Source organism: Channa argus, chromosome 2 (genome assembly GCF_033026475.1).
Source record: "Channa argus isolate prfri chromosome 2, Channa argus male v1.0, whole genome shotgun sequence".
Lineage (NCBI taxonomy): Eukaryota > Metazoa > Chordata > Actinopteri > Anabantiformes > Channidae > Channa > Channa argus.
The window spans coordinates 23,712,995-23,739,988 of NC_090198.1; the positions used below are offsets into that span (position 1 = coordinate 23,712,995).

The window sequence follows — 26,994 nt, forward strand, 5'->3', positions numbered from 1 at the left end:
TTAACTGTTTTTGTAATGTTTTGTCCTGTCTGCATATAACTACAATCCCGAACAGTCTTAGTGCAATCTTTATAGAAAATAACTCATCAGTCCGATTTTTTTGCAAATAAAGTAGTAAGAAATTAATCCACGAACAAGTAACCGTGGCGCACAAAATGTTATTTTAACATAACAAAACAATTTTATTAAAATGCATTAAACGTGCTTAGTAATATTTTGCTCAGTAGGGGGAGCTGGAGCCATGTGCAATAAAGAAATTATATTCGGGACTAAGTTGACATAGCTCAGCCTAAAAAATGGTCAGGGGACTGTATAAAGCAGTGATCTTACTAATCGTAGAACAACCTTAAAAGACACAAAATTAAGACAAAAATGTAAACAAAAAAATAACTCTAGTAATGCAAAACAGAAAAAGGAATGAAAAATCTCTTTACATGACTACAAAGAGACACCAACATTCAGTCTTGGGTCTCATATTGGTGGGTTTAGGAATCTGCTAACCTGTCTGTGCCACTTTTTAAAATTTTATTTCTGAAACTCTCCATAAATAATTGGACTAATTGCTTCAGAAATGTCCCCATTACTCAGCATTTCACTTGCATAGCTTACTCCTTGGTGACTAGTGTCATGGGTGGGGTTTGAGGACTCTAACAGTCTGGAGGCTAAGGAAAAATTCAAAGCATCCAGATTGAGTTGGGGCCAAGCAAAAGTGTTTTGGACAGTTTAATATGCCATAATAAAAACAATAATCATAATCACATTTATGACTACATCCCATTTAGGTGTGGAATACAAGACACTGCAATGTGGCACAATCATTTTCATGTTACACGTTTCACATTTGCCTTTACTGCAATGACTTCTCTGCTGTTATTAGGGCCTGGTAAGAAAGCAAAGCCTGAAATATGTATTCACAGCTTCTTCAAGCGCACTGCAAAATGGGCGAGGTGAAAACTAATCAAGGAATAGAAAACTTATCGTTTTCTCAGAAACATAACTCTTACACTTTTATATTTCTACAGTTTGTCAACCATTATACTTATCCCAACTGAGTAAAAGCTGCATTTTACTTTGTTTTTGCAATTAGGGATAACCCATAATCACAAACTAACAGAACTGTAATACTGTTTACACAAGGTTTAAAAATGCAACATAATTATACACGTATTGAACTGTTAACTTCATTTAAACTGCGAAAGCAAGTGTGCAAAAAGGCTTGTTGAACTATACTTAAAAGTTCAGAATTGCTTAGAAGGTGGAGAAATTCAACCATAATGAATATAACAGAGTTATTCTAAGAAGAGCTTTAGGTGTTAATAATCACACACGATCAAGTCATTACTGCTGCATCTTTCCAGGAAATTGTCAGTTATTGGATATCGCAATGTTAAAGGTGCTAATTAGTGTTTTTTGATAATGCACCAAAGAACTGCTTAAATGAACTCACTGAACTTATGGTAAATGCTCTGCACTTATATAGTGCTTTTCTACCTATTGGCACTCAAAGCGCTTTACACTGCTTCTTATTCACTTGTGTGCACTCACAATCACACACACAGCTTCTATGCTGGTCAACACTCACCAGGAGCAACTAAGTTGAGGTTCAGTGTCCTGCTCAAGGACACTTTGACATGTGACCGGAGATCACCGGGGATTGAACCAACAACGGCGAGATTGGTGGACGACCACTCTACCTTCCTGCCACAGTCGCCCCCGACCCTCCATTATTGTAGTGTCTGTAAATTACATATTTCCCTTTTCTTTTTTAAAGAGATTAAAAGGTAGAACACAAAAAAAATAAATAATTAAAAAAAATATTAATCCGTGAACTTTTGTTTCAATACAATAAAAAGGCAGAAGACAATTTTGTCTGAAAAATAATGTAATTATTGGTTACGGGTACACAGTTGAGCCGTCTTTGCTGTTAGAAAAAGCAAGCTTCAGTGCAGTACCTCTGAATTTAATTTGATTTACAGAATTGATAACAAAACCGTTTAGAAAACTAAAATAGGTCAACAGATTTAGAATATAGTTACAAAAAAAATGTTCAATCTCCCCAAAAAGGCACAAGGGATATACAGTGGCAACAGCATCCCTCTTTGCAAACATTTGCATCTTAACTGAATAAATACATCTGCTGCTAATCACTATCAAACAGTGCCACAGTGGAAGCACTGTCATCATACAATTACAACAGAGCGCAACATGGTGAATTAGTGGAAAAACACAGCATATAAATATTCCTCCATAAATTTTAAAGATTATATCGGATAAAAGTTCAGTACCGTTAATCAAAAATATTAATTTAAGATTTCAAGCATATACAGTATTTATATTTGCCAAAATTCTATTCAAATACCACTTTAAAACAAAGCTATTCTATATACGGAGTTAAATGTGCAATTAAAAGCATTTGGGAAAGCAGGTTTGCACTTGTATATATACACACACACACACATCTGTATTTAAAAAAAAATACAAAAAAAAACAAAAAACCTGAACTCGTTATTGCTAAACAATTGCTTATATCTAAGAATCATTGGGAAAAAAGTCAATCTAGCATCTAAGAATCAATGCTCCCATGTAAAAGCATAGATTTTGAGCCTGTCAAGTGGTTGTATATTCATATTTACAAAGCGCTTTAATAATATATGCAGTGTTGTTATTCTAAGACAGTAAAATATTACACAGTGCTAGATTCTTATGAGTTTTTAAAAAGGAGGCACTGGATGACCGATCCATTTCCACAAATGTGTCTCAAACCAGTCCCTAGTTAAGCTGGAAGGCAGTGTCTAAACACCTTAAACAGTTGTAGCTCACTGGAAGTTTAGCTCGAGAAAATTACCTTATTTCATCAGCAATAGCCCCTTTTTTGAGGGGCAGGCAGAGGCTCAGTCTCTATCCTGACTAAAAGTAGAATAATGTTACTGCTTTTTAACTATATAACTCCTCTATTCAGAATAGCATGATCAGCAAAAAGAAGAAAAAAGTAAAAATCACAGTTACAAATGCACAGGTATTGCCACATATTGCATGTTAAACAATGTATAGACTTAATGCTTTAAACTCTCTACTAACGCCGAGCAGACAACTGACTGATCCCATTTTTACACATTTACCCTTACAACTGACTATGAACTAAACTAGGGACTGGTCTGAGTCAAATCCCCCATCTTTCCCTTTTTTTTTCCCCAAATATTTTTACCATTCAGCTACTGTTACAGCTTCTCCTCAGGGCCTTGCCAGAAGGCCTCTATAGAAATTCTGCTAAAGCCCCTTCAAAAGAAGAGAGAAAATATCTACCACAGATTTAAGTCCTTACAGCTCCAGACTTGCATTATGATGCTAAAAATAAAGGCCCTAATCTCTGCTTGAAAAATAGTTAATCTACAAAGACCCTGAAATCACACTTAACAAAACCAACACCAAAACAGCCATTAACATAATGGCACCTGGAGCAAATTGCTTTATGTTTGTGCAAAAAAATTGCATTTAACCAGGCCTGGTCCTCATTCTCTTCACCCCAAAGTACAGAAATTATGAGCAGTGTTATTTTCTGTTCCCCTTTCTGAAATACAAAAAAAAAACCCAAGTAAAATATTACATTGTCGATTGAATTTCTTGGAAGGCACAAACAGATCAGTGTTCAGTGAAATGCATCATTGCTGCTGCAATTAAAAGCCATTTTCCTTTTTCAAGTGTCACTATTCCATTACAGCAGATGAATCTTACTGACCAATTAGATTTCAAAGAAAGAAAAAATTAGCTGATAGCACTGTTACACACATATATAAATATTTCAAATATTACTTTAAAACATGCAGTAAATCACGGGACAGTCTTGGAAAGGGAGCTCACAACCTCAACTTGAGTCAATATTAAAAACTCAAAAAGCAATTTCTGTGCGTGCCATACAGTAAGCTTAGTAAGAAAATGTATATATATATATATATATATATCTCTCTCTCTCTCTCTCTCTCTCGACAAAGACCTACGCTTAGGGAGAAAAGACAATAAAAATGTGAAATCTTTCACAGTCAGGAGACCTCACAGTAGCAACTAATTGGCCAGTAAGCAAGATGCCATTTAGTGCATCTCATTTCTTCAACTGTAATGTACAATGATTCAGTCCCATAGATGACATTTCAGATTAAGAATCATCTCAGATTCCAATGCAGCATCAATGGTGCAAATTGTAGCTTATAAATTATTCAGAAGTCCAAAGTTATTTTTCTATTTCTCATTTTTTTTCTTGGTCTTACAAAAAAAAAAAAAAAAAAAAAAAAAAAAAAAAGGGGAAATAGAAAATTTATTTTTCGTTTTTTTTTTTTTTAAGCAAACCTGCACTAGGCTCAGAAAAGCGAGCCCTAAAGCCCCAAGCACTCACACAGTGTCATTAGCAAGAGTCTCTGTGGAAAGCCAGATCCTCGCCCCATTCAGAAATTTGCTAATGGGAGTCCCATGGGTACTGCGGCGGCACAGGTTTCCCATTGGCGAGAAAGGAAAGGTGGAGGTAAGAAAGTCTGGAGGAGTAGGCGGATCATGTGGGGAACTGGCCTTAAAATACATCCTCCTTTGGTTGAAAGGGGGCCCCCCTGGGCTAGGGAGAGGTGTGCTGCTTGGACTGGGTCCCTTATACTGTCTGATCTGGCTCTGAAGGAGCTCTATTTCATCTACCAGCTGAGAAAGCTTGTGGTAAGTGTGGATGGGGCCCCCTCGGGGAATGCAGGCTTCAGGAACCCAACGCAGGAAGAAGAGCTTCCAGAGAGCCACGTGAGAAGGCATGAACAGAGGAATCAGGAGGCCCTGCTGGTCAGCAGGTCGAGAAAACCAGTCTCTGAAGAAGCGTTCTAATGGGCTTTCATCTTTCACGGTCGAGAAATCAGACTTCAGCTCTGACACTAGAGAGCTCCGTCGGGGCAGTGTGTCCTCAGCACCCTTCACTCCATTACGCATAGATGTTGATGCTCCTCTCATTGTGGAACTGTAGGTTTTCTGCTAGAGGATGGAAGAGTTTATTTGAAAAAAAAAAACCAAAGATAAAAAAGGGGAAAGTTAGATTATTTTAAGTAAACTTGACAAGGAGCAGAGTCTTGTCTTTCCACCTATGTTATCAAATCTTCACAAATCCACATTGTATTGAAACCTACAACTTTGTTTTCCAAGTGACTCATCGACTGAGTGTTTTCTGAAAATGCTGATGACACTAAAAAAAAAACATACTAGATTGCACAGCAGCAAATAAACTGCTGATTGGATAGATTACCTCTTATTACACATTAATCTATCAGAATTAATTTCAGCAAAATGCATAAAAAAACAAACAAAATAAAACAGTAATACCTACTAGGTTGAAATAAAAATTTCCATATATACTTTGTGTGGATACTTGACTTGTCTTAATAAAATAAATTGTGTGTGTGTGTGTGTGTGTGTACATAAACACACTAAGTGTCTTCAAGTGTTACCTTTGTACGTCTAAATGTTTTCACTTCCCCATTCTGAACACAGGCAGCTCCTTTGCCTACATACATGGGATTGTTAAAGAGGGTCAGGTCTTTGCTGGTGAATTGCTGTAACCAGTCCCACACAGGAGGGAAATACACCACTTTGTCTTCTCCTTGAGGAATGGCTTTATTCTTGGCAAAGTCCTGTAGAGTAAAGACAATGATATTCCTCCTCTGTAAATGTGTCAACATTGTATTAGGGGAAAGGAAAAAAAAAAAGAAAACATAACATACACTATGTAAATAACTATCAAAAAACACCCCACGGCCACGTTCTACGTTCACATATTAACACATTCTGACTGTTTTTTTTGTTGTACATGAACTTTTAAGGAAACAAAAATGATGCTTTTCTTTACTATGTTTTCATCAACTACTAAATTCAAAGTTTAAAACAAATGTGTATACATTTTGCTAAATCAATATACAGACTTGTCCACTATCCCTTACCATCAAGTACTGAGCACGCTGTTTAGAAGAATTGAAGAGGAAAGTACTGAAAAGTGGTATCCACATGCTATCACTCAGTACAATCAGATAGACCTCTGTGAACTCAAATGCTGCCGGGTACTGGTTCATCATCTGCCATACACAGTCCAAGAACATCATGAACAGTGGGGACTTGACCAAGAAGACAAAGAGAAACAAACAACAGAAAGGGTAAGGGTCTCAAAGAATACATTAGGTCAGCTCTTCCTTTACCAGATTAGTTTTAATCGGACATATACCTCCTCTTTGTCGCTCTTCTTTAAGTGGTTGCATCGATCCAGAAAACGATGGCCAGCCATCACCCACTCCTTCTGCACCAAACTCTGAAATCCAATGAGGCTGCGATAGTGAGGGTCCAACATGAGCTGCACCAATGAGGACACTACACAGTTCAGGTCTCTGTCTTCTTCCTCTGCAGAAAGAGAGAGAAACCAAAGACATAAACTGGCTGTTTGCAAGAAAAGTATTTTCAATTTCAGCAAGAGTGAATTTTTTTTTTTTTATAATTCTAATAGACTCCAAATTACTTTAGATGTATTTTGTTTGATATGCAAAACCTTTAGAGGAGATTCTGACAAAATAAATGATTGAATAATGACATCAAATGGTAAGCTCACCATGCCCCATGTAAGACTAAAGAACATAGCACTGTTGCTCTTTGACTGCCTGGTTTGAAACTTACTTCTAAACCTATGGGGATATTGATAAAATTGCAAGAAGTGTTTTACCTTGGAGTATGACTGAAGCATTCTTTCCATCCAGGTAGAAAATTATGTCAGCTGCGTGTTTCAGAAAGGCCCTATAGTCACAAACAGGATATTAATATTAACTGAATTTGGAAAAACAGGGGAAAAAACATTTTCACGCTAGCACAGATAAAAAGTTCTAATCCACACAAAGTTACTATTTCAAAGTTCTTTTTGTGTTTGTGCACCAATTATTTCAAGGCAAGTAGATAAATGCGGCTAGTTGCTGCTCAGTGTAAAACATCAGATCGTCACCAGATTTCAAGGCTAAAGAATAAGCTGTTCAAACATCCAACTTATCTCATGAGTGAATTTTTACACTATATAGAAATATAATACTATAGAAATAATTACAAAATATACAAATATTTAGGTTTTATCATATATTTTTACAAAAACATTAATAAATGTAACACACAAACATAACTGTAACATACATGCTATGTATGTGCGCGATACTAAAGGTCTGTCAAGGTAAATTGTCATTTAGAAAAATTATGTAGATAAACATTTCACTGATCACAACACTGGTAGTTTATGAAGAGACATGCAGAGTTAAGGTTGTTCACATACCTTACATACTCAAGCCATCTTGAGTTTTCAATGGATGACAGCCACCTCTCATCAGACTCCTCAAAAGGATCTGAACACAATCAAAACAAGACACATGTACCTATACAACTGTACACAACAATGTCAAGGAATCCGCATCTTTACTACTCTGACGAAACTTGCATTTACTTACACTGCATACAGAGGTTGAATACTTGTATTGGAAGGTGAATATTTTTAAAAGGTTGGAATGGAGCTCACCTACAACACAGATCTGTCGGAGTTTAACAAATGCAGTCTGGATGTCCTGGATGTTTGGGAGACACTTGTCCACATCTGACAAGAAGATTTCACTGCGCTGTGGATGACTTTTTGTGATGGCAGTATAGATCCTGCAATAACATAAGTCGATAACTACATTTATCTTGAAGCCGCTGTGGCAAACAAATATCAGTTTATCAGAGTGTCTCCTAGTGCAGCAGTTAAACATCTCATGCAAAAAAGACTCATGTATCAAATCTGAAAGAAGTAAAGAGGTTTGCACTACCTCTGCTCAATCTTTTTCTGTTGTAAAGGATCACTTATGTTGGCCATACGGACAAGAGCACATCCATTGGGGTGATTCCAGCACCAGTACTACAAAGATCATAGCAGATAAATTAGACACAGACTAGTGAGAAAATACAGCAAATGCTACAATCATTCAAATTGTACGCTACTTGGAATTAGCGTTCAATGACTACAATGACTCTATTGGCATTCCTTAAATTTGAGATGACATTATAGGTCTAACTATAAAGAACTGAAAACCAATACCTGTAACTTTGACATTCAATAGATACTCACAGGGATGCGATTATCAATGAAGAAAAGTGAGTATTGCTTTAGATCTTGATCTGCCAGAGAAACTGGGACCACAATGAACTCAGGAAGACTAGGAAGAGGAGAAAGACTGCTTTTACACATGAATCAAACACAAAACACTGTTGAAAAATTAATTCAAATGGAAAAACAACCGTGACTTGTCCACATCAGATTTTCAGCCTTACTTGATTTACTGTAAATATCTAGCTTTGAGTTTTTAACTGAGAGAAAAAGTAATCAGTGCCAAGTACTGTTTCCGCACCATGTGATGTGTACAGTTTGGTACAAGCCATCATTACACAATGAGCCTTTTCTTAAATTCCACATAACACTGTAATGTCTTACTTTGAAAGCAACCACAAGGTCCCCAGTTAACTCCGACAATTAGTACAAATTGTCCAAAATAGCCTTTTTCTTCTCAAGTCATTCACAAAATGAGCAAAAAAGGCACAGTGTAAATAGAGAGTTGTGCCAATAAGCACTAAGCATGAATAAGTTGAGTGTCCTTAATAACCTAATGCCAGCTACAGACAGGCCTCATCCATAACGCCCAAGATAAATTGCCCAGAACAAAAAAATAAGCTTAAAAACCTTTGTGAAATGGCATAATTCTCATTGATGGTGCACACCCTCCACTCTGAAGCACCCGTTCTCTTGATCGCCCGATCCCAGTCAGATGAGCAGTCAAAAATGGGGGTCTGTAAGCCTCCTCGTGGGGTGGAGCCATTGACACGCTCTCCTGGAAAGGGATTATTTCCTGTGCATAATGAAAATGTATTAAACAGATTTGTCATCTGTAATTCCTGAATTTGGACTCACAGAAACGTTTCACAAAGACAAGTCAGTTCTGACAGTGAAAGAAATAGTAGGCTATGTAGTACCTTTAGATTCATGGTATCGTCGTCCTTGATATTCAAAGCCAAACAGTAGCTGAAGATCAGCTGGATGGGAATAGTGGCCAATAGCAAGGCAAACCTAGGATAAAGATAAACACACTTTTATGCTATATACAGCACAACAGAATAGAAGTACAATTAAGATTGTATAATGTTAAGAGATAAGGTTTTACATCTGCCATGTAGGTCCCCAACTCAGTTTTCCTCAAAGCTAAAATTAAGTGAGGTGTGTTCTTTAAACATACAAAAACAAGAACAAGTGAAACCTGGGGAAGCAAATGTTTGACAGACAGCCTACTGCTCTGGGTTCACTGGAATGAATCTCTCTGTGGCTCCACTAGAGTCACACAAAGCAGTACATTCAGTAGTAAAGCTGTGAATAACATGAGAGGACACAGAAACATTTAGTGTGCATGTGCGTGTGCGTGTAGACATGGCTGCTCCCAACTCTGCAATTTCCCAATACTAAACAAGCTATTATAGGCTGTCTTCATTCTGTATGTCACAAATGGGAGAAAAGTGAGACAGAGAGAACTGAGCCCTCTTAAGTTTACACTATAATTACATACAGTACATGATGTCCATAAATAGACTCACTGTGCAGTAGTGAGGCGTGCAGACATATTTCAATTTCAGTAAATAATCTACCCTCCACATTTTCTTGTATGTGGGAGAGACAAATATAAAATAAGTGTGAAATATTTTATTTTCAAAATGAATTAATCTTTAAATAGACACTGGTATGAGAAGTACAGTACTACACTATGTTCAATGCAGCAGTATCATACTGTAATGTTATTGTAAGGCAATATTCTACAATAATAATAATAATAATAATAATAATAATAATAATAATAATAATAATTCTACATTAAAGCTCTAAAAAAAAAAAAAGCAGTTAATGTCAATGAGTTTAAGAAGCTGTGTATTTTGTATATTACTAACTACGTCCCTCAAAGCAGCAACAAGTCATCTTTAAAACATTATATTAAAAAACAATAATTATGCATCTGGCTTAAAACATAACACATAATTTTAATATTAGAGTACTATTTAATCACTCATCACAGTGGCCTACTTAAACCCTAGTAAACTGAGGTCTGATTTAAAGAATGAAACATCTGTGCCTCTAATGTGCAGATGAGTCAGAGTCACGCTGCCAGTTGTTCTTACAATAAGGATCATTCTTAATTTCCTTTGCTTTGAATGGCCATTGTTCTGTCTTATTCATTGTTTGGCAACTGACAAAACTGAAAATCCTGTTAGTGGTTCGCAATTTCTTCAGGTGGAGGTTGAGAACATAACACATCACTGCTTACATAATATAAATATATTTGTCACTGAGGAAGTGGTTATGACATTGAAACTGACTATTGTATGTTCACAGGATTAGGAAAATAAAAATTTGCTCAGCAACAAGCAACAGGAAACTGAGCAGGAAAAACTGAGTTTATGGATTCTTTCTGAGTAATATGCCATTACAAGATCTCAACAGAAAGTTAAAGGTTAATACTAATGCTTAATATGTTGAAGCCATTGTGTATAGGTTTTCATGTCATTAAATCTGAAATTTGTTTGGCATGGCACAACCTAATTGCAGTGAAAGCTGTAAGACTATGTATACACTGGAGGATGGCAGCATTTTATTTGTTGATGTTGTAGTTGGGAATGATAAAATCTGAATAGAAAAATGTTCACATTTTACACAGTGGCTTCAATATCATTAAAATGCAATTAAATGCAACATTTATACAAAATTAACTTAGTGAGAGTTTACCTCCATCTTTAAACTGCATGTACACTAACACACGGACATTAAAAAAAGGAAACATTCCTCTACAACTAACCTTTTTGGCACTCTCAGGCCCAGCTTCATCAAAGCAGAACCTTATGATTCGCAAATCTTTGCAGTACAGGATGAGTTCAGTGGGGTTGAACTTCAGCTTCTTGTTTGAGCCCAACACTTTCTTCTTCCCCTTTGTATCATTCACTGAGAGGAATAAACAACATTTCCCTTTAGACATAACAGTAATCTCACACAAAGCTATGTGCAAAATGTCACATCCACATAGAGTCAAAACCTACTGATGTTTGTTTTTAATGTAAATAAATTCAAACATTTCATCCTTGATGCTCCTCTATATTAGTAGAAATTCAAGATGACAATGTTGTTTTCAGTAGCCCAGATCAAATAAGGTAAAAAAAGTTGGTTAAAAACAGCCTAATGCTTCATCACTGCAACACAAAACAAAATTGCTCTGGGCAGCTGCCCTTGCAGTGTCAGCAACAAGATCTATAAACAAGACTAATCCCAGCCAGGCTGTACCGCTGCTAAATGCTGCACTGCTGCTAAATGCTGCACTGCTGCTAAATGCTGCCTTAGCTCTGACATGACTAGATTGCTGACCAAGGACCAACAACAAACTAGACCAGTCAAACTGTCAGAGATTATATAGGAGACCCATCTAACTATAGTCTGCCTGTAAGTCACAGACTGCTTTAGGGCTCCAAAATGCTATATTTTGTCAACCTGTGCAAAAGCTTCTCATGTGTGCACTGTCCCCAACACTCAACGTATAAATGCTGGAGCAAGCGGTGCACTAGTATTGCTGTTTCTTTCTGAGTACCCACAGTACCCCAAAGCAAGTACACAGCCTGCTGTACGAGGAGCCACACATATCGGTTATGTGAGAATTTCCATTTCTGGATGTCAATGTTTCGCAGCAAGTGTGCTGGGTTCAACTTGCTTTTGTGCTTTTCTGGTCTTTATAAAAATTTGTTAGTTAGCGAATTATTAGTTTTGAAAGAAGGCAGAAGGAAAATGGTTGGAGGAGGGTTCCGTCAGACCAATGAGCCAAATTACCAACAATAAGCAGCAAGAGATGGCTGGGTGCCAAACAGTATTGTTTCAATTTTGTTATTTTATTTGTTTTATTATTTATTTTAGAGGCACACAGCAGATTCAAGGACATGCACATTATGTATTTGCAGAGGTGTGTGGGCATGTGCACAGACTTTTGATTGCATAACAGATTAAAGATCTTGCTGAATAACATTACATCCTGGCTCTGTTGTGCTCTGCCACACTCCACCAGGCTCTTTGCAGCACCTCAGAATTTCTTAGTTTAAAAAAAAAAGTTGTCAGAAGGGTGAGCTGGCTTAAAAACCATTAGAAGGAATATATCTGCACTGCTAGTAGTACTGTTCAAAGAGTCTTTGAATATAGATATTTAAGTTATGATAAAACAAATGTTGTCATGAGATGTACCCGTTACTACTTGCTCCAGACACGTCAGAGGGATGTCGTGCTCTCCAAGCAGCAGGTGGGACAACTGAGATTTCTGTCAAAAAGTTAAAAAAAGAAAACAAAAATGTTTGGTAGACATCCTGTAGGCCATTTTGGGAGACCTATAACTCACTAAAATATTGTCTTAATGCTGGTTGATATATCAAGTCAATTCCTTTACAGAGAGCAATGGTCAAGTTCCATTTTATCTCAAAAAACAATCTGCAGCAAAGCTGGAAATGACGTCTGTTCTCTTGCTTCTTGTGCGATATCAGCGCAGGAAAGTACACAAGTTTTCCTTCCTCCTCACCAGATGCACTGCACATAAAACATGGCTGTGAAAATAAAAGTATTTAGGCAACTCAGTGGTATGCTGAGTACCTAATATACTAGTAGATCTCAGATATAAAGCTAAAATTGAACCCAATTGTAATAAAACTTTAGTGCTGTTAAGCTGTATAAGTTGGGTTTTCAAACACTATGGGTCACAACATCAAAATAAATTCTTTACAACATCTTTATATCTTTTACACATTTACCATTTTTAGTACTAGATTAAAAAATGGCCACTTCAACATACCTGTTTAGGTGGGGCATCTTGGGGAATAAAGGAGACCTTAAAGTTGGTGCATATTAACTTCCCCCAGAGGTCATCCTGACTGCTTTCAGCACTGATGCATTTCCTCACAAAGTTCGCCTCATTAACTACTATCTCCCCTGGTGACAAACACATAAGTAAGGAACTAGGGTCAGTGTACGCGTAAACCAACTAACCTAATGCGTGTCTTACGTTAAAGTGTTGACCTAGAGGAAGAATATTTTAGTCCAGTGTATGTCCATGCATATTGTGGAATGAGATTCTTGAATACAGAAAATTATTTTTAGAAAGTATAGAAAACAACTTCTGTACTCTTACAGTACTGCTTTCCAGAAAATAAGCTTGTAGTAGTAAACAACAAACAAAATAATTTGCATTAAAACTTGCCAAAGACCAAGTTTTTTTTTAATAGATTTCAGATGATTTGTTAATGATTAAATCATGTCATTTATCCAGGCATGCAAAATAACTACACAGTTAAGTTAACAAATACAACTCATGCATATTCCTTTCCTATCTTCCTCTTTCTAAAGTCATCTTCTCTGTTACCATTTTGTACATTTAGATGCAGAAGAAATTATGTTTTGTTTTAGCCTTATAACAGTTTTCAAAGTACAACAATACATACCAATAGAAGTTAACAAAATATTACATTTTAAAAAAAAAAACAAAAAAACCCACACTGATCGTTTAAGTGTGCCTACACAACCACTGCCTTTATGCAAACTAGCAGGAAGCGGATATCGCTTGCAAATAGACATCTCATCTTGAGAACTTTGGTGAGCAGCATGGTTGTGATTATATTACAGAACCAAAGCATAAATAGTTTTCAAAGCTGCTATTGCATTACTTAAAGGGTGTCTGGAGGGTAGCCAAGAGGTCCCACACACATTTAAAAAATTATGTGACGATAATTGTGATCCTTTCATCACATAAAAAAAGTTATAGATTTCGCTACAACGAAGCACCTCTTCATATGCTATGTTTTTATTGGAAACATGATCCTTTCCTCTTGCCACTTATGATTACAAAATAAATACATAGCCAAGAATACAGCTATAAAAAGCTGCCCCAGGGATTTTTAAAAGATGACAACTTGGGCAGCAGGGTGGAGTCCTACAGGCAGACACTTTAAAGCTCTGCCTCAGGTCAGTATGCAGCAAATGTGCAGTACGTCAAAAACAAGGAAGCTGAACATGAAACCAGTTTTCTCTGTCTCTCAAGTGAGAATGGTAGAGGAAGTGATGATCTTTTGGCAGTAAACATTGCCTGGGAATGGAATGTTTGTTTTGCCAACCATTTAGCAGGTGGTCAATTAAAATCTACGTTGATCGTGACCTTATTAAAAGTACACTTTACTGAAGTAGATCGAATGTGCAAATTAAGTTGTAGCATCTCAAAACAAAAATCAATATGTAAAACTCAACTGAAGCAAATTTTACTTTAACAGGACACGGGTTAGTTTTAAGGCATTGCGATGATGCTGATGATGACAGAGAAAACTTCTCCAACTGTGGCAGCAAATATAATTTTACTTTAAGTTGGTGCTTATGCAAATATCAGTGGCTGGCTCATAACTGGTGTTAATCTATGAAGATTCTTTGTGAACAAAACACACGAAGCTTATATTCTGCAGTAATCCAAAATCTAATGAAAAATCCCAATGGCTCTTTGCTAAGGGAAGCAGGGAGTTCCAGCTTGGCCTACAAAAATTAATCGACTTACCTGGAAGTAACTTAGGCTCCAACTTTTTAATAGGTGGTTCAATAGTTTTTTTCACATCAGTCTAGAGAAAAAGCATAGGACACATCCACGTTAGTAAAACACAAACTTGTCAAATGATTATGAATGATATCATTAGAAAGCAGAGGGGCTAGATAATTACCACTCCTACTTGCCCATGCATCATAACCAAAGCTTGAAATATTAGTTACTTTCTAGGAAAAACTAATATAAATTCCCTACATGCTTATGATAGTGGCTGTCCTAAAACCAAGTTGAACAACCTGACAAATGTTGTGATTTGCTTTGGTGACTTAATGTTGCATTAAAAGTTACAACATGCAGGATGTTACAATAAGTCTGTTGTAAGCTCTGCAGGCAAAACTGGAGGGGATAGCAATGTACTGTAAACTATAGAGTGCACCTAAATACCACTCATATTTGTAGATACAGCTCAGTTCGTGGTGAGATTTTGACAAGTCTTTAGTTTTTAAATTGTTGGTTTAACTTCAGTACACTGATTCCAAATTAATAAATGAACATTAGGGTAAAAGACTAACTTTCAGCTTTAAGAGCATCAAGAAATGTCACTGAGATCAGGATTTCTTTTGCTAGAGATACATAAGAACATGATACAAAATAATAATAATAATAATAATAATAATAATAATAATAATAATAATATCAGTAAATATATATCTAGTAAATTTAATCAATTACCAATTTGCCTCAGTGGACTTCTGAACCCCTGCACGAAAAAACATCACAATCTGTTCTCAGACTAATCAATCAGTATTTCGGTTATTGATTACCAAGATATAGTATTTCTGGTAATGTGAGCTAATCAGGTTTCAAAATCCCTGTGAGGATTGAGTGCCTAACTACAAGATCTGTTGCAGTTTAATCTAAAAGCCAATTCAGAGTTTTTACGAGGAACCTTTAAAACCAGTCTCTTCTGTTATCTGGTGTCATTCTTATGAGTTCTAAACTCAAGTAAGGTGGTAAAATATCCTAGCAGCTTAGATACCAAGGTCATATAGATGAAAAGCAGTAGCAAATTACACAGGTCATCTACATTATACAATGTACACAGTACAGTAGACTGTATAATGTTTTTTTTCTATTTTAAAAACAGAATAAACATCAGATGTGTGTGGTAATTTCCTCAATTTATTCTCGAAATTAACACTTTAACCTCACAGCAAGCATTAAAAATCCAGCAACCAAAAAAAGGGTACAAACGCCCATTTCCTTAAAAAAATTGCCACTGAAAAATATCATTGTTCAGTAAAGGCCTTGTGCACAGCTCACCTAGATGAACTCATTAATTCGTTCATAACTAATTCGTATTTTTTATCCAAAATGTAAAACTGCTGCAAACACTTCTGTGCACAAATGTGTGTGATGCTGTGGAATATGAATAAAATTGACTCGGGCACGCTCATGACAATATGTTCTAGATTGTAATCTAGAATAGACTGAATGTCACTGTTGCCTAAAAACAAACACTTGCCCACACTAGTCCTCGGCTTAACCATGCAAGCTATGTTTTTGTTTGGGTTGCTCCACTTGCGCCTGTATAAGCAAACCGCCTCGCTCACGCGTACACCTGTGGTTAAAACAAGCCAACCCATACCCATCCGCACAATGCCGAATTACTGTGCAGTAATTGTTCTCCTTTTCAACATGGTATCACATTGACCCAACAGGTTTCAATTCTATAAATGGTAAGAACAGTTCTCTAGCCAACCCCTAACATTTCATTAAATGCTTCCACATCTGAAAGCGTTATCGCTCCTTAAAATCTTTTAACATGTCAATGATCAACTTTTCTTCCGCAACACCCCAGTCGTGACAATTGCAGGCTATACGAACTAAAAACGAGTCATGTGTAACTGTACTGTTGCCATCCGCTGTGACAAAATAAACTCTGCTCTTATCAGCCAAAAACAAATACATACCTGTACAGGTGGGAGATAACACTTGAAGGTTGGTTTCGTGGGCTTGACAGAAAACATTGTTTACGTCTGTCCTCCCGGCGGCGGTGCTAAACGAGAGCCTGGCAAGCGCTTGGCTGCTGCCAGTGGAAAAAAAACTACCCGAAAGGAAACCTTTAAGTAAGTTGAGGTCAGCCTTTAGCCGAGTAAACGCGATACTTCCTTGTGAAAAATATTCATCGAAACAGGCTGGGCGAGCGACGGCACTCCTCCATTTCAATAAGCAGACAAGTAGCAGAGCAGATTACGCCAGCTGCTTGCAGAAGTTGACAGAAGTTAACGTTAGCTTGGTGAGCTAGCTAGCTAGCATATAGTACTACATAAACTTTATAAACGCGGTTCCCTTTGACAGATAAAACAAGAAAAACGACTTGAAGGCGCACGATCTGTGTCTACATTTTCTTTCCACCTGTTACTGTAGTAGTTTCGTCAGTGACTTCCTCAAAGTCCAACTAATTCAACCAAACGCAGTACTTGATCCTGTTAAGGACTTAACGGCCATGTTTATAAAGAGCCGAGGTCCCGCCCTGCTTCCGGGCACCACCGCTGAGCTGTAAATGTACACCGAGACTTTCTTTACCCAAACTGTCATGACACCTAATAAAAAATAAAATCTTAGTCCTTTTATCGTGTGCTTGTACGTCATATGAAACGCTGCCAACTACAACATCTGAAAGACAAACCAACGATAATTTTGCTAACTTTCATCAAGTACACCTCCCATGAACTACAATTCCCATGAGACACCGAGGCTTGAGGGCGTGCTGCATTTTTTTTGCCATAACTTTATTTCACAAAACTGAAAACTGGGACATAACAAACTTGAATTCATTGCATTTTTACTTGATTTGACATTAAGTCCAATTAAAACTACGATTTTGTGCATGTCAACAAAATCAACAGAAAATATACACACAGTTACAGGCGTAAATGTACAACAGTTACAAGTTAGCTGTAGAAACAAAAGAAATGCAATATATATATATATGTGTATATATATGTATGTCTGTATGTATATAATATATATATATATATATATATACGTGTATATATAAATAAAACAGTAGTCTCTCTAATAATGTAATTAAAGCCAACGTTTTCACAAATCTAAATTTAAACCCAACCAGACAAACTTATAAAACGAGGTGGCAAACAAAATTAATCAAAACTAAATGTTATTCACTCTGTGATATTTAGTCGAGAATGGATTGGGTCGACCTAAGAAGACTCGTTTTAAGTTGAATGATCAAAAGAAATGAATTGACCTTATAAATTCTGTGCATTAGGTGGCACTGTTGGACTATACACTGAATATGATTTAAGGTAGGCATGTTATCCTGGCTTTATTAAAACACTACAACTATCCGTATTAGGCCATTACACATTGATTACAGAAGACACTAATTGAAATTGTTATTATGTGGCACAAACTACAAAGAACATATATCATGACCAGCTTTTCTGGATATATTTTTTCCCATTTTTGATGTGTTTAATATTACGGTGAAGTAACAAACTCTTTCAGTGGGCCCATACACAGCATCAGGAGTTAAAGGGAAAAAGAGACTAGTACTCATGTTTAAAACCAGGCTCTTACTTGGCAACTTGAAGGCAATCAGATGAGCTGACAGAAGAGAAGGTGGCTGCCATTTGGGGCCTGAGTAGGTAATTAGTAACAGGTGTGCCTGCAGGGTCAGGTGAGGTATGGAGGTTGTATGGTGGACAGATGGGCAATGAAATTATTGTTCTGAATGGATGAGGTTAATATTGCCCAGAGACAACAGAGAAACCTGAAATGTTGACTCGTCTGCATTAATGCACTCCCTTTTAGGACTCCCTGCTTGCTGGTGAATATCAACTTAAACTCTGAAATGCATTCCTGATGGCTCAGAACTTAAGTGTCATAAATACTTTATGCATCTGAATTTGAGTACATCATATTGTAGATGCACAGATGTAAAATGGTTTTATGTGATTTTGTCTGCTGGAATTACATGTTAACTACCTTTACACATCACAGTAGATGGAAATTAATGTTAAAATCAAGCCAATGTGTTGCTGATAAACAGAAATTCCTGAAAGGTATTCTCATACTATGACCTTTGAAAACTGCCAAAGTCAGGTAAATATGCTCAATGTTCTGGTCAAATTGGCAAGGTTCTTTACTGTGTGGCTTGAATAACAATTTCCACAGGATGGTGACAAAACATTTTAACAAACACATCACCAAATGTCTATAAATCACACTTTTCCTTTTAGTTATACATTAAAAAAATCTCTCTCTAGTGGTTAGTGGCACTTGTGGCATATAGATACTTGATTTAAAGTGTCTGTTGCCTATCATGACCACACACACACACACATTTATTATACCTATTCGTGTTGAGTGCATAGAGGATAGAGAAGAAGCCTGTCAGCCAGGTTACACCCACAGGGTCGCCTTGCTGCCCAATATTGCCTCACTGCGAGGCTCAGTCTGGTTGGGGAACTGGATATAACAACCACCCTTTAAAATAGATTTTCTACAGGGCCTCTGAGTTGCAGCTTTATTGGTCCAAGGGAGTGGAACTGACTTACTGAATAAAAATTGAGGACTACCTGTTTTTGTTTTGATACATATATTATTATAATTGTAGAGGTGATCTTACTCGAATCTGATGCTCCTGATGCTTCAGCACATACTTCACTCCGGAGATCGTTGTTAGACAAACATTGAACATTTATTGTACTTGCTTCTCATCTTAGCCAATGACAGATCAATTGTACAAACAATTTTAAGCACAGTGATCTCACAAGCACGTTCACTAGCAATTTCATCAAACAAGTTTCTCAAAGTATGTTTCAACTCACAGAACTCTGTAAGGAACTGTGTGACCAGTGGTCAACAAGTGTAAAAGGTAAACTACAAAGGCAAACTATCAAAGCCATATGATGTCACTAATGACATAATCAGTACACAGACACATCACAAACACACATTACATAAAACTTCTACATTACACACAGACACATTTTACATAAAACAAATAACTAAACTGTGGACCCTTGATTGGCTCATACATACCGGGCCTAAATGTGCTCCAATATTAGAAAGATTTAATGTTGGAAACAATTACTAAATTACTGCACAAACACAAAACAAATCATACAACACACCAACATCATGACTATTCTTCTATGGTGTTCTTTCTTCTTTCTTCTGGTGCCAGAGGTTACCAGCACTTAACACCCCGTAGGAGATTAGTCTTTACCACAGTCTCAACTTATATGGAAGCTTGGAAACAATCGCCCGTATGTTGCTTGTAGTATTAAGCTCTTCCATATTTTTCAAAACTGCCATTGCGTTTACACAACTTGGTATGAAAAGAGCAAACGAATGGAGTGCTTCACCATCTTCAGCCCTAATTGTTTGCCAATTTAAGGCAAACAATGGCTTACTTTCATGTAAGCCACAAATATCTTATAATCATTGCCAAAATGCTCCTTTAAAAGCCGCCTGGCCTTTTGATATCCTTAGCTTGGTTCCATATGGAAGCAACTTCACACCATCTCTTAGGTTTCCCAATTGTGTTCCGCTCCAACAGGTAGGGTCGATCACTGTCATCCTCCACTGTATTCTCCACCACATGTTCAAATGCTTTGATACCATGGTCTAAAGGATCTCCACTAAACGTAGGAATCATTTGAGGAGATTGAGCATAAACCCCTTTGGTTTTTATTCGGAACTTCAGTAAGGTCGTTTTGACACTGAGCATCCTTAAACAATACATGTCGACCCTTTGATTCCTGAAGCTGGCTAACAACCTTTAATTGAGGATCACAGCGGCGAACCTCAGAATTTACACTCCTACTGTAATTAGCACCCAAACCCCCCCTTATCAACTTGATCTCTTGCGTCTTCACACTGTACGGCTGCATCAACGACAACGGGTACTTCCTCACCAGCGTACGTCGTCTGTGCCTGACTAAGATTGAATTAATTGCTAACATTCAGACCACACGACGCAATGAGGCCTGCGTGTTTTTTCAAGATCTGGCTTTTTGCGTTAGCAGCTGCAAGAGGGGCGTTAATTTCCAATTCTTCTTTCTCTACTCTAATCTTAGCCTCTTCCAGCTCCCTTTCTACTCTAAGCTTAGCTTCTTCTTGCTCGAATTCTGTCCTAAGCTTAGCTTCTCACTGCTCTAGGGCATGTCTTTGCCTTAATGCTTCTGCCCTTACCAATCGATTGGCTCTTTCTAGTTCGACCTTTTAATTACTTGTACGAGCCCAAGCTCATGGAATGTTTCTTTGAGTGAGGTATTTATGCTACAAAACTCTCCAAACAGTTGGTTGAACTCTGGGAACAGCTTGGTTTCCACCACCTTGTAGCAGCCCTCTTCCATGAGACAGCTGAGCTTGCTCTTTTGTCTGAACAGCTGCTCCAACTTGGTCTTTCTTCTGTCCATCAGAAGAAGATCGTTGTTAGACAAACATTGAACATTTGAGGAGATTGAGCATAAACATCAAGCATACATCTGAGCTTGCTCTTTTGTCTGAACAGCTGCTCCAACTTGGTCTTTCTTCTGTCCATCAGAAGAAGATCGTTGTTAGACAAACATTGAACATTTATTGTACTTGCTTCTCAACTTAGCTGATAGATGACAGATCAATTGTAGATACAACTTTAAGCACAGTAATCTCACAAGCACGTTCACTAGCAGTTTCATCAAACAAGTTTCTCAAAGTATGTCTGAACTCACAGAACTCTCTAAGGAACCGTGTGCCTCTACAGCTGCACACAGAACCTTTTTCTTCTACCTTGTTGCAGTCCACACCTCCCTGTAGTCAATTCCTCTGCACCAGTTAGTGTGTCATGTCTGCTCCCTTCAGTAGCTGAGCCGAACTCTCTTTTCTTGTAGTCAGTTCCTCTGCTCCAGCTACCGTGTCACGTCTGCTCCCTTCAGTAGCTGAAGTAGCATCTCTCTTTAACAAACCCTTACCATTGCATCATTTCCTTGACCACAGGTCAACAAGTGTAAAAGGTACACTACAAAGGCAACCATGAAAGGCAAACTATCAAAGCCAAATGATGTCACTAATGAGATATTCAGTAAATGGAAGAGCATATATGGCATTCACAACCATGGAAGAGAAAAGGCATGCTATGACAGTAAAAACATACTCTTGGCTGGTATACCGTGGAGAAAAGTGTATCCTCTAATTCAAGCACAGCTGATAAGCACAGCTTGAGTCATTTGTACTTAAGTTTGAGCCACTTTTACTTAAGTGTGTAATTTTTTTGCTGGCTTACACTTGTATCCCACTACAATTAAAGGGAATAATTGTAGGTAATATTTACTCCACTTACACGGATTTGATTATTTTCTAAACTAATTACATTGTTGTAGTTTCGGGTAAATAAAAGAAAATATGATGAACAAATCGATGATGTATTGTTATAGGTTATAGATTTTACATTTAGTCATTTAGCAGATGCTTTATCCAAAGAGACTTACACTTGAGGTACAAGGCAAGAAAAATCTAAGTCAAGGAGAAAAACATCAAAGCAAAGTCCTATCAGAAAAGTGTTTACATTTCACGAGATGCAAGTGCAAGAAAGAGCAGAAAGGGATTTGTTTTGTTTTGTTATAAATAGATTTAAGTGCATAGGAAGATGCAAAGATAAGAAAGGCCATGTGAGTAGATGATAGAACCAAGGGATGTTGTATAGACAGAAAAAAGAAGAGGACCAAGAACTGAACCCTGTGGCACACCGGTAGAGAGGCTATGAGAGTGAGAAACATACTCCCGCCTGGATACCTTAAATGTTCGTTCCGATGTTCATTTCACTTAAAAAACTGCCCCCTCGTTGAAACCAAACTAATCGGTGATTATTAAGCTGAACCTACCACCAATAACAGACCAAATATCCACTTCACCAGAACAGCAAAACTTTCCACCTACAGTTTTTAACTCTATTAAAAACAGATTAAATCAGCAGACTCAAGAGAAATGACAGAAACTCAGCTACCTCTGAAACCAACAATTACATTTCAAACAGCCCTTACTTGTTGAGTATATCTCCTGTCCTAGTTTGGTGTTTGTCCTAATATTAATATTAGCTATCTAGTGTATTTTATAAAATTTGCTTAACTTTTACAAGCTGCAACATTACAGTGATGTAAAGTTGAGAACATCAGTAATTAGAAATCAAAATGCAGGATGAGAAATTTCACTTTTGGTACATGTAGATTTTAATGCTCACATTTTTGTAAAATTCTAAATGCATAAATTCTACATGTAACCCAGTATAGTATGTATTGTGTTTTAAGATGTGCTGGAGTGAAAAGAGAGTTCACTGTCATGAGGCTGAAGTGTTTTTTGTCCACTTTAGAATTAGTGATAGAAGTTTTTAAACTGCGCATGCCCAACTCCTAGTACCTAATGAATATTTAAGCAACCTCCGCGCTCAGCACCCTATGATTGGTCCATCTAGTTCAGCTTCCCGTATCCAATTATAGAGGCGATTTCTGCGGGCACTGCCCCCTCTGGAAGTTACCACCCAGCCCGCCGTGAGAGCAGTTCTCCGCGGCTGTCAGTACAGGTCTTAGGTCTGAATACACGATGGACCGAGGACACCGCTGAGGAGCCGCTTCCACACGCTGTCCGGACTTTATCAGGAATATCTTCTGCAAACTTGGATTTGGTCCTCTGGTGTTAACTTTAACAACCAGAGCTTTTGAATTTAAGTTTAAACTTCTCTGAGGTTCGGACAAAGGCTGGTTCGCGGGGATTGGGAGAGAGAAGGCTGCGACTGCTGTGTCTAAGGATGGTGAGTGATGTTTACAGTGGCTGAGACTTTAGTCCGTGCTTAACTCAGCGGCTGTAAAAGGGCAAATGTGTCACCGACAATGAACGCATCCCTATTTCCTCTAGTGAGTGACATATAACAAGCATGGGTTTCAAATAGCCCGGTGTTTGAAATCTTTACGCACTTTTTTTAAACACGCTTTTTTAAAAAACTCACCTCCGTATAAAAATTCCGTTTAAAAACTCTCCTGCGTTTCCTCACTGTTAACTTGGCTGGTGGCTTGTTGCCCTAGTACTGAAAGTGTGATACGGTTTATAAATGTATTAATTATGAATTAGTTTCTTCCCCCATATTAACCACAGGTAGGAACAGGTGTCTGTCTTCATCCTTGTTATTGTTCCGACTCAGACTTTTTATACCATTGATACATTTAGTAGTAGTAGTAGTGACCCACACCTGCCGGAATTTACTTGTCTGACTGACCCCAAGAGAGATGTAGGAGCTATTGAAAACATTATAAGTAGCCCGGAGCCATTTCTTAAAAGAAAAAAAAAACAACAACAACTGGTTGTTCTTAGGATAAGAGGCAGCCAATGAGCATGTGCCAGGAGTGTGTGTACTGTAGGTGTGCAGCTTTGTTGCGTGTCTGTGTTACATAGAGACAGGTTTTTCCTGGTTACCAAATGCCATTCCTGCTGCAGGCACGCCTAGAGCTAGCTTTTGAAGGACATCGTGTGGTCCCTTCATGGTGTTTTACCAACATTTCCTCAAGTCACTGTCTTCTCTGGAAGAATTCCCACTTTGGGTAGTGAACACTATAATTCAGCTGTGATGCATTTTCATTCCTGCTTGTCGGCTTGGTTGCGGGTCCTTGTTATTGGAGACATTAATTTGAATTAAAGGTTTTGGAATTTGCCTGAAACAGAAAATGTTCATTTGTTTTGATTTCAAATTTAGCACCAGGATATAAAAAGACCTAAAAGTTGACGGCATATTACGGTGGCATTAAACCTGTTGCATTGTTGACATACACACACAGTGTCTTTTTAAAACAGGTAGCCTGTGAGCATTCAGCCATCTAGACTGTTGTATTAAACCTGTAGGTCAGGTTGCCCAGAGAAGAACGAAAGGACAAAGGTTGCACAAGATGCAGTCAGCATAATAGAGTTCTCACAATGGAGACATGACACAAAATAATGTGAAATTCCTGCAATATCTCTACGTTTATTCAGCTTTTGTGTAAGTTTAACCGCTTACACTCACTTAGAAAATAGTATGATTATCATCCTAACTGTCTGGGCTGGCAGACACCAGCTTCACTCACTGGTTCCTTCTCTGCCAGATGCTGAACAGCAAGTCGGCATGACAGCAGATGGTTTGCATTAGTTTCTCCTACAGGGAGGTGCGTACTGAGCAACCCCCTCTCTCTTTATTTCATAGCCGGCGCTCCATTTTCAAACCCATCACTGCTGTAGAGATTTGCTCAGGAATTCCAGTCCTTGCTCTGAAAACAGGAAGAACACCCATTCCGAGGACCTGGGGAACTCGTTAGGCTTGTCACTGTGGTTCACTACACTCACACACTTCTCCTGATCAGTTCCATACGTCTTTCTTACAAAGCTGCAACTGTGTTTTCACTGCTCTGCTGTTTGTAATGACAGGCTTCATCAGTGTTGACTTATTCTACTGTTGCACTTGTAAATCTTTTTGGAAAGGAGAAGAATATAAATTGCCCATTGTAATTACAAGTTGTGAACTGTTATGGAGTTTTTGGGCTTTCACTTTGCACCAGTCTAGATTTCAGTCAAAACTGTTTTGTTTTTTTCAATAAGTATGTGAATTGTAATTGTTTACATTTATTGCAAGCAAATTTGGTACAAATTCTTCTGTTTTAAAATTTTGTTGCATAGGAGCCCATTGTTAGAGAGGGAGGCCGCATGCACATGGAATAACTTCCTCCTTACTTGATATTCTTAAATAACTCCAATCACACCAGTCATCCTTCTTTCTTTACATTGAAGGTTTGAACATTACACCATATTTTAATATACTAAAGCACAATATTACTACATTATTACACTACACTATTTACAGTACTGTACAGTAGAAGTTACCTCTAATAAATACAGACAAAAGACACCTTGGTTGGTTGACACCTTTCTATTTCAGTTTGTTTTATCCAAAAGGAAAAAGGACCTTGATTTCTCAGTGATTTTTGTCACTTACAACTGCCGCATATTTTTCTGTTCATGCTTTATCGCCAAGTTCTTCGGTGATGACGTGAAGGCCTCCGGTGGTCTCAGATTGTGAAACATTTTCTGACCCTTGGAAGTGATAACTTCAGGAGCACCTGATGTTCTTGTCTCCCTGTGATTCAGTTTGTTGACTGTGTCCCCTGGGTAGTGTGTGCTACTACTCCTCTGGCCAAGAGCAGCATGGTTTGCCTCTGATCACCAGAGATCATCCATGAAGCAGCCAAACAGGCTTTTGTATGAGATAATCTGCTCTTGTTGGTGTCTAGACAATAATTACACTGTTTTGTATATATAATATTTTTGGGAAGTAACATAGGTTTTAAATAAACTTACACATGAGCCTAAGTGTGATACTAATATTTCTGAGTTTGTAGTTGTAGGAGTGAACTCTGCATTTCAGCTGAATTAACAGTTGCTGAACTTTCCTTGGGAACTCAATGTCTGTACTGAACATCATTGTCTCCAAAACAAAGTCTTACCTCACTCAGACCACTTCTCTGTTACTTTAAACAACCAATAAGGCTTTGTTTTTGTATAAATGCTGTTTTTCTGTCAACATAATGCTCGATGTTCTGATCCATGCAGGGTATATTAATGTTTGTTTAGTTTATGTTCCTTGTTCTTCAATAATGAACCAATTCGTGTCCTGTCATAGCCGTTTATTTGCATATATGACTTCCCTCATTGTTGACAGGGAACAAGGTCAGAATATTGCAGCTGTGCACCAGTTTTCTGCTCCCTTTGTCATTGGACAGCTTCTCACTTTGTCCATTGAAGATCTGTAGTAGTCAGTTGTAGTAGCTTTGACCTTTTATGTTGATGTTGTGTTTAACCTTGCTTCCTCACTGTTGTGGCAAAGGGAATTCAATCTATGTTGCACTTGCAGAAAGGATTCTCATACTGAGACTTTTTTTGTGTTCATTTACAGCTGTTAGTTTTCTGAAATGAACTTGAGTTCAACAATTTTGACATGGATATTTGTGGCGCAGACCATGTGGAAAACTCATATGGTGGTAGACAGTGATCAAGAAAAAGGTGGAACAAGTAATGAATCAGAATCATATTAAAAGCATGTCAGCTGTTGTATTTGTCTTGAATGACGTGAACTAACTTACTGGAAACAAATTCAAAATTAGCTAGTTTGAATGAGTTGTCTTTTCTGGCACTGGCCCCATGGTAGGGCTTAGTCATTGCATTTCTCACATAGACTGGAGTGTTTTATTTAACTTTTATTTATTTAGTCTTTTCGGCTTATCCCGTGAGTTCAGGGTTGCCGCAGTGGATCATTGTC

The 26,994-nt window shown here is 37.7% G+C and overlaps 2 protein-coding genes across 4 annotated transcripts in view; one reads left to right on the top strand and one right to left on the bottom strand.

The window, feature by feature from the left end:
• Positions 1 to 1,864: 1,864 nt before the first annotated feature.
• On the bottom strand, positions 1,865 to 17,184 carry mtmr10 (myotubularin related protein 10). Of its 2 annotated transcripts, none has more exons than XM_067485624.1 (16): positions 16,622 to 17,184; positions 14,664 to 14,724; positions 12,921 to 13,057; positions 12,323 to 12,395; positions 10,902 to 11,044; positions 9,040 to 9,133; positions 8,750 to 8,915; positions 8,141 to 8,228; positions 7,842 to 7,930; positions 7,556 to 7,686; positions 7,316 to 7,385; positions 6,725 to 6,795; positions 6,236 to 6,408; positions 5,958 to 6,128; positions 5,469 to 5,651; positions 1,865 to 4,995 (listed from the first exon to the last, which is right to left on the bottom strand). In XM_067485624.1, the coding sequence occupies exons 1-16, from the start codon at positions 16,676 to 16,678 to the stop codon at positions 4,384 to 4,386; spliced, it is 2,319 nt and encodes a 772-aa protein (XP_067341725.1). In that variant the 5' UTR covers positions 16,679 to 17,184; the 3' UTR covers positions 1,865 to 4,383. The 2 variants fall into 2 exon arrangements, with proteins under 2 accessions (XP_067341725.1, XP_067341718.1); XM_067485617.1 differs by having other exon boundaries at positions 1,865 to 4,998; positions 16,622 to 17,183.
• A 6,031-nt stretch (positions 17,185 to 23,215) lies between these two features.
• Positions 23,216 to 26,994, top strand: part of myo1ea (myosin IEa) — a 43,991-nt gene continuing 40,212 nt past the window's right edge. For both annotated transcript variants that reach the window (XM_067485635.1, XM_067485642.1), the window contains exon 1: positions 23,216 to 23,469. In XM_067485635.1, the coding sequence (XP_067341736.1) occupies positions 23,467 to 23,469 (3 nt within the window). In that variant the 5' untranslated portion in view covers positions 23,216 to 23,466. The remainder of the gene's footprint in view (positions 23,470 to 26,994) is intronic.

What these genes read in the sequence shown, in the direction of transcription:
- mtmr10 (XM_067485617.1), bottom strand. Translation starts at nt 16,678, where the DNA reads ATGTTTTCTGTCAAGCCCACGAAACCAACCTTCAAGTGTTATCTCCCA. An exon ending in TCTGGAGCAAGTAGTAACGG is followed by an intron (nt 11,045 to 12,322) that starts GTACATCTCATG and finishes TATTCCTCTCAG; the next exon opens with TGAATGATACAAAGGGGAAG. An exon ending in CAGAAAAAGATTGAGCAGAG is followed by an intron (nt 7,687 to 7,841) that starts GTAGTGCAAACC and finishes ATGTTATTGCAG; the next exon opens with GATCTATACTGCCATCACAA.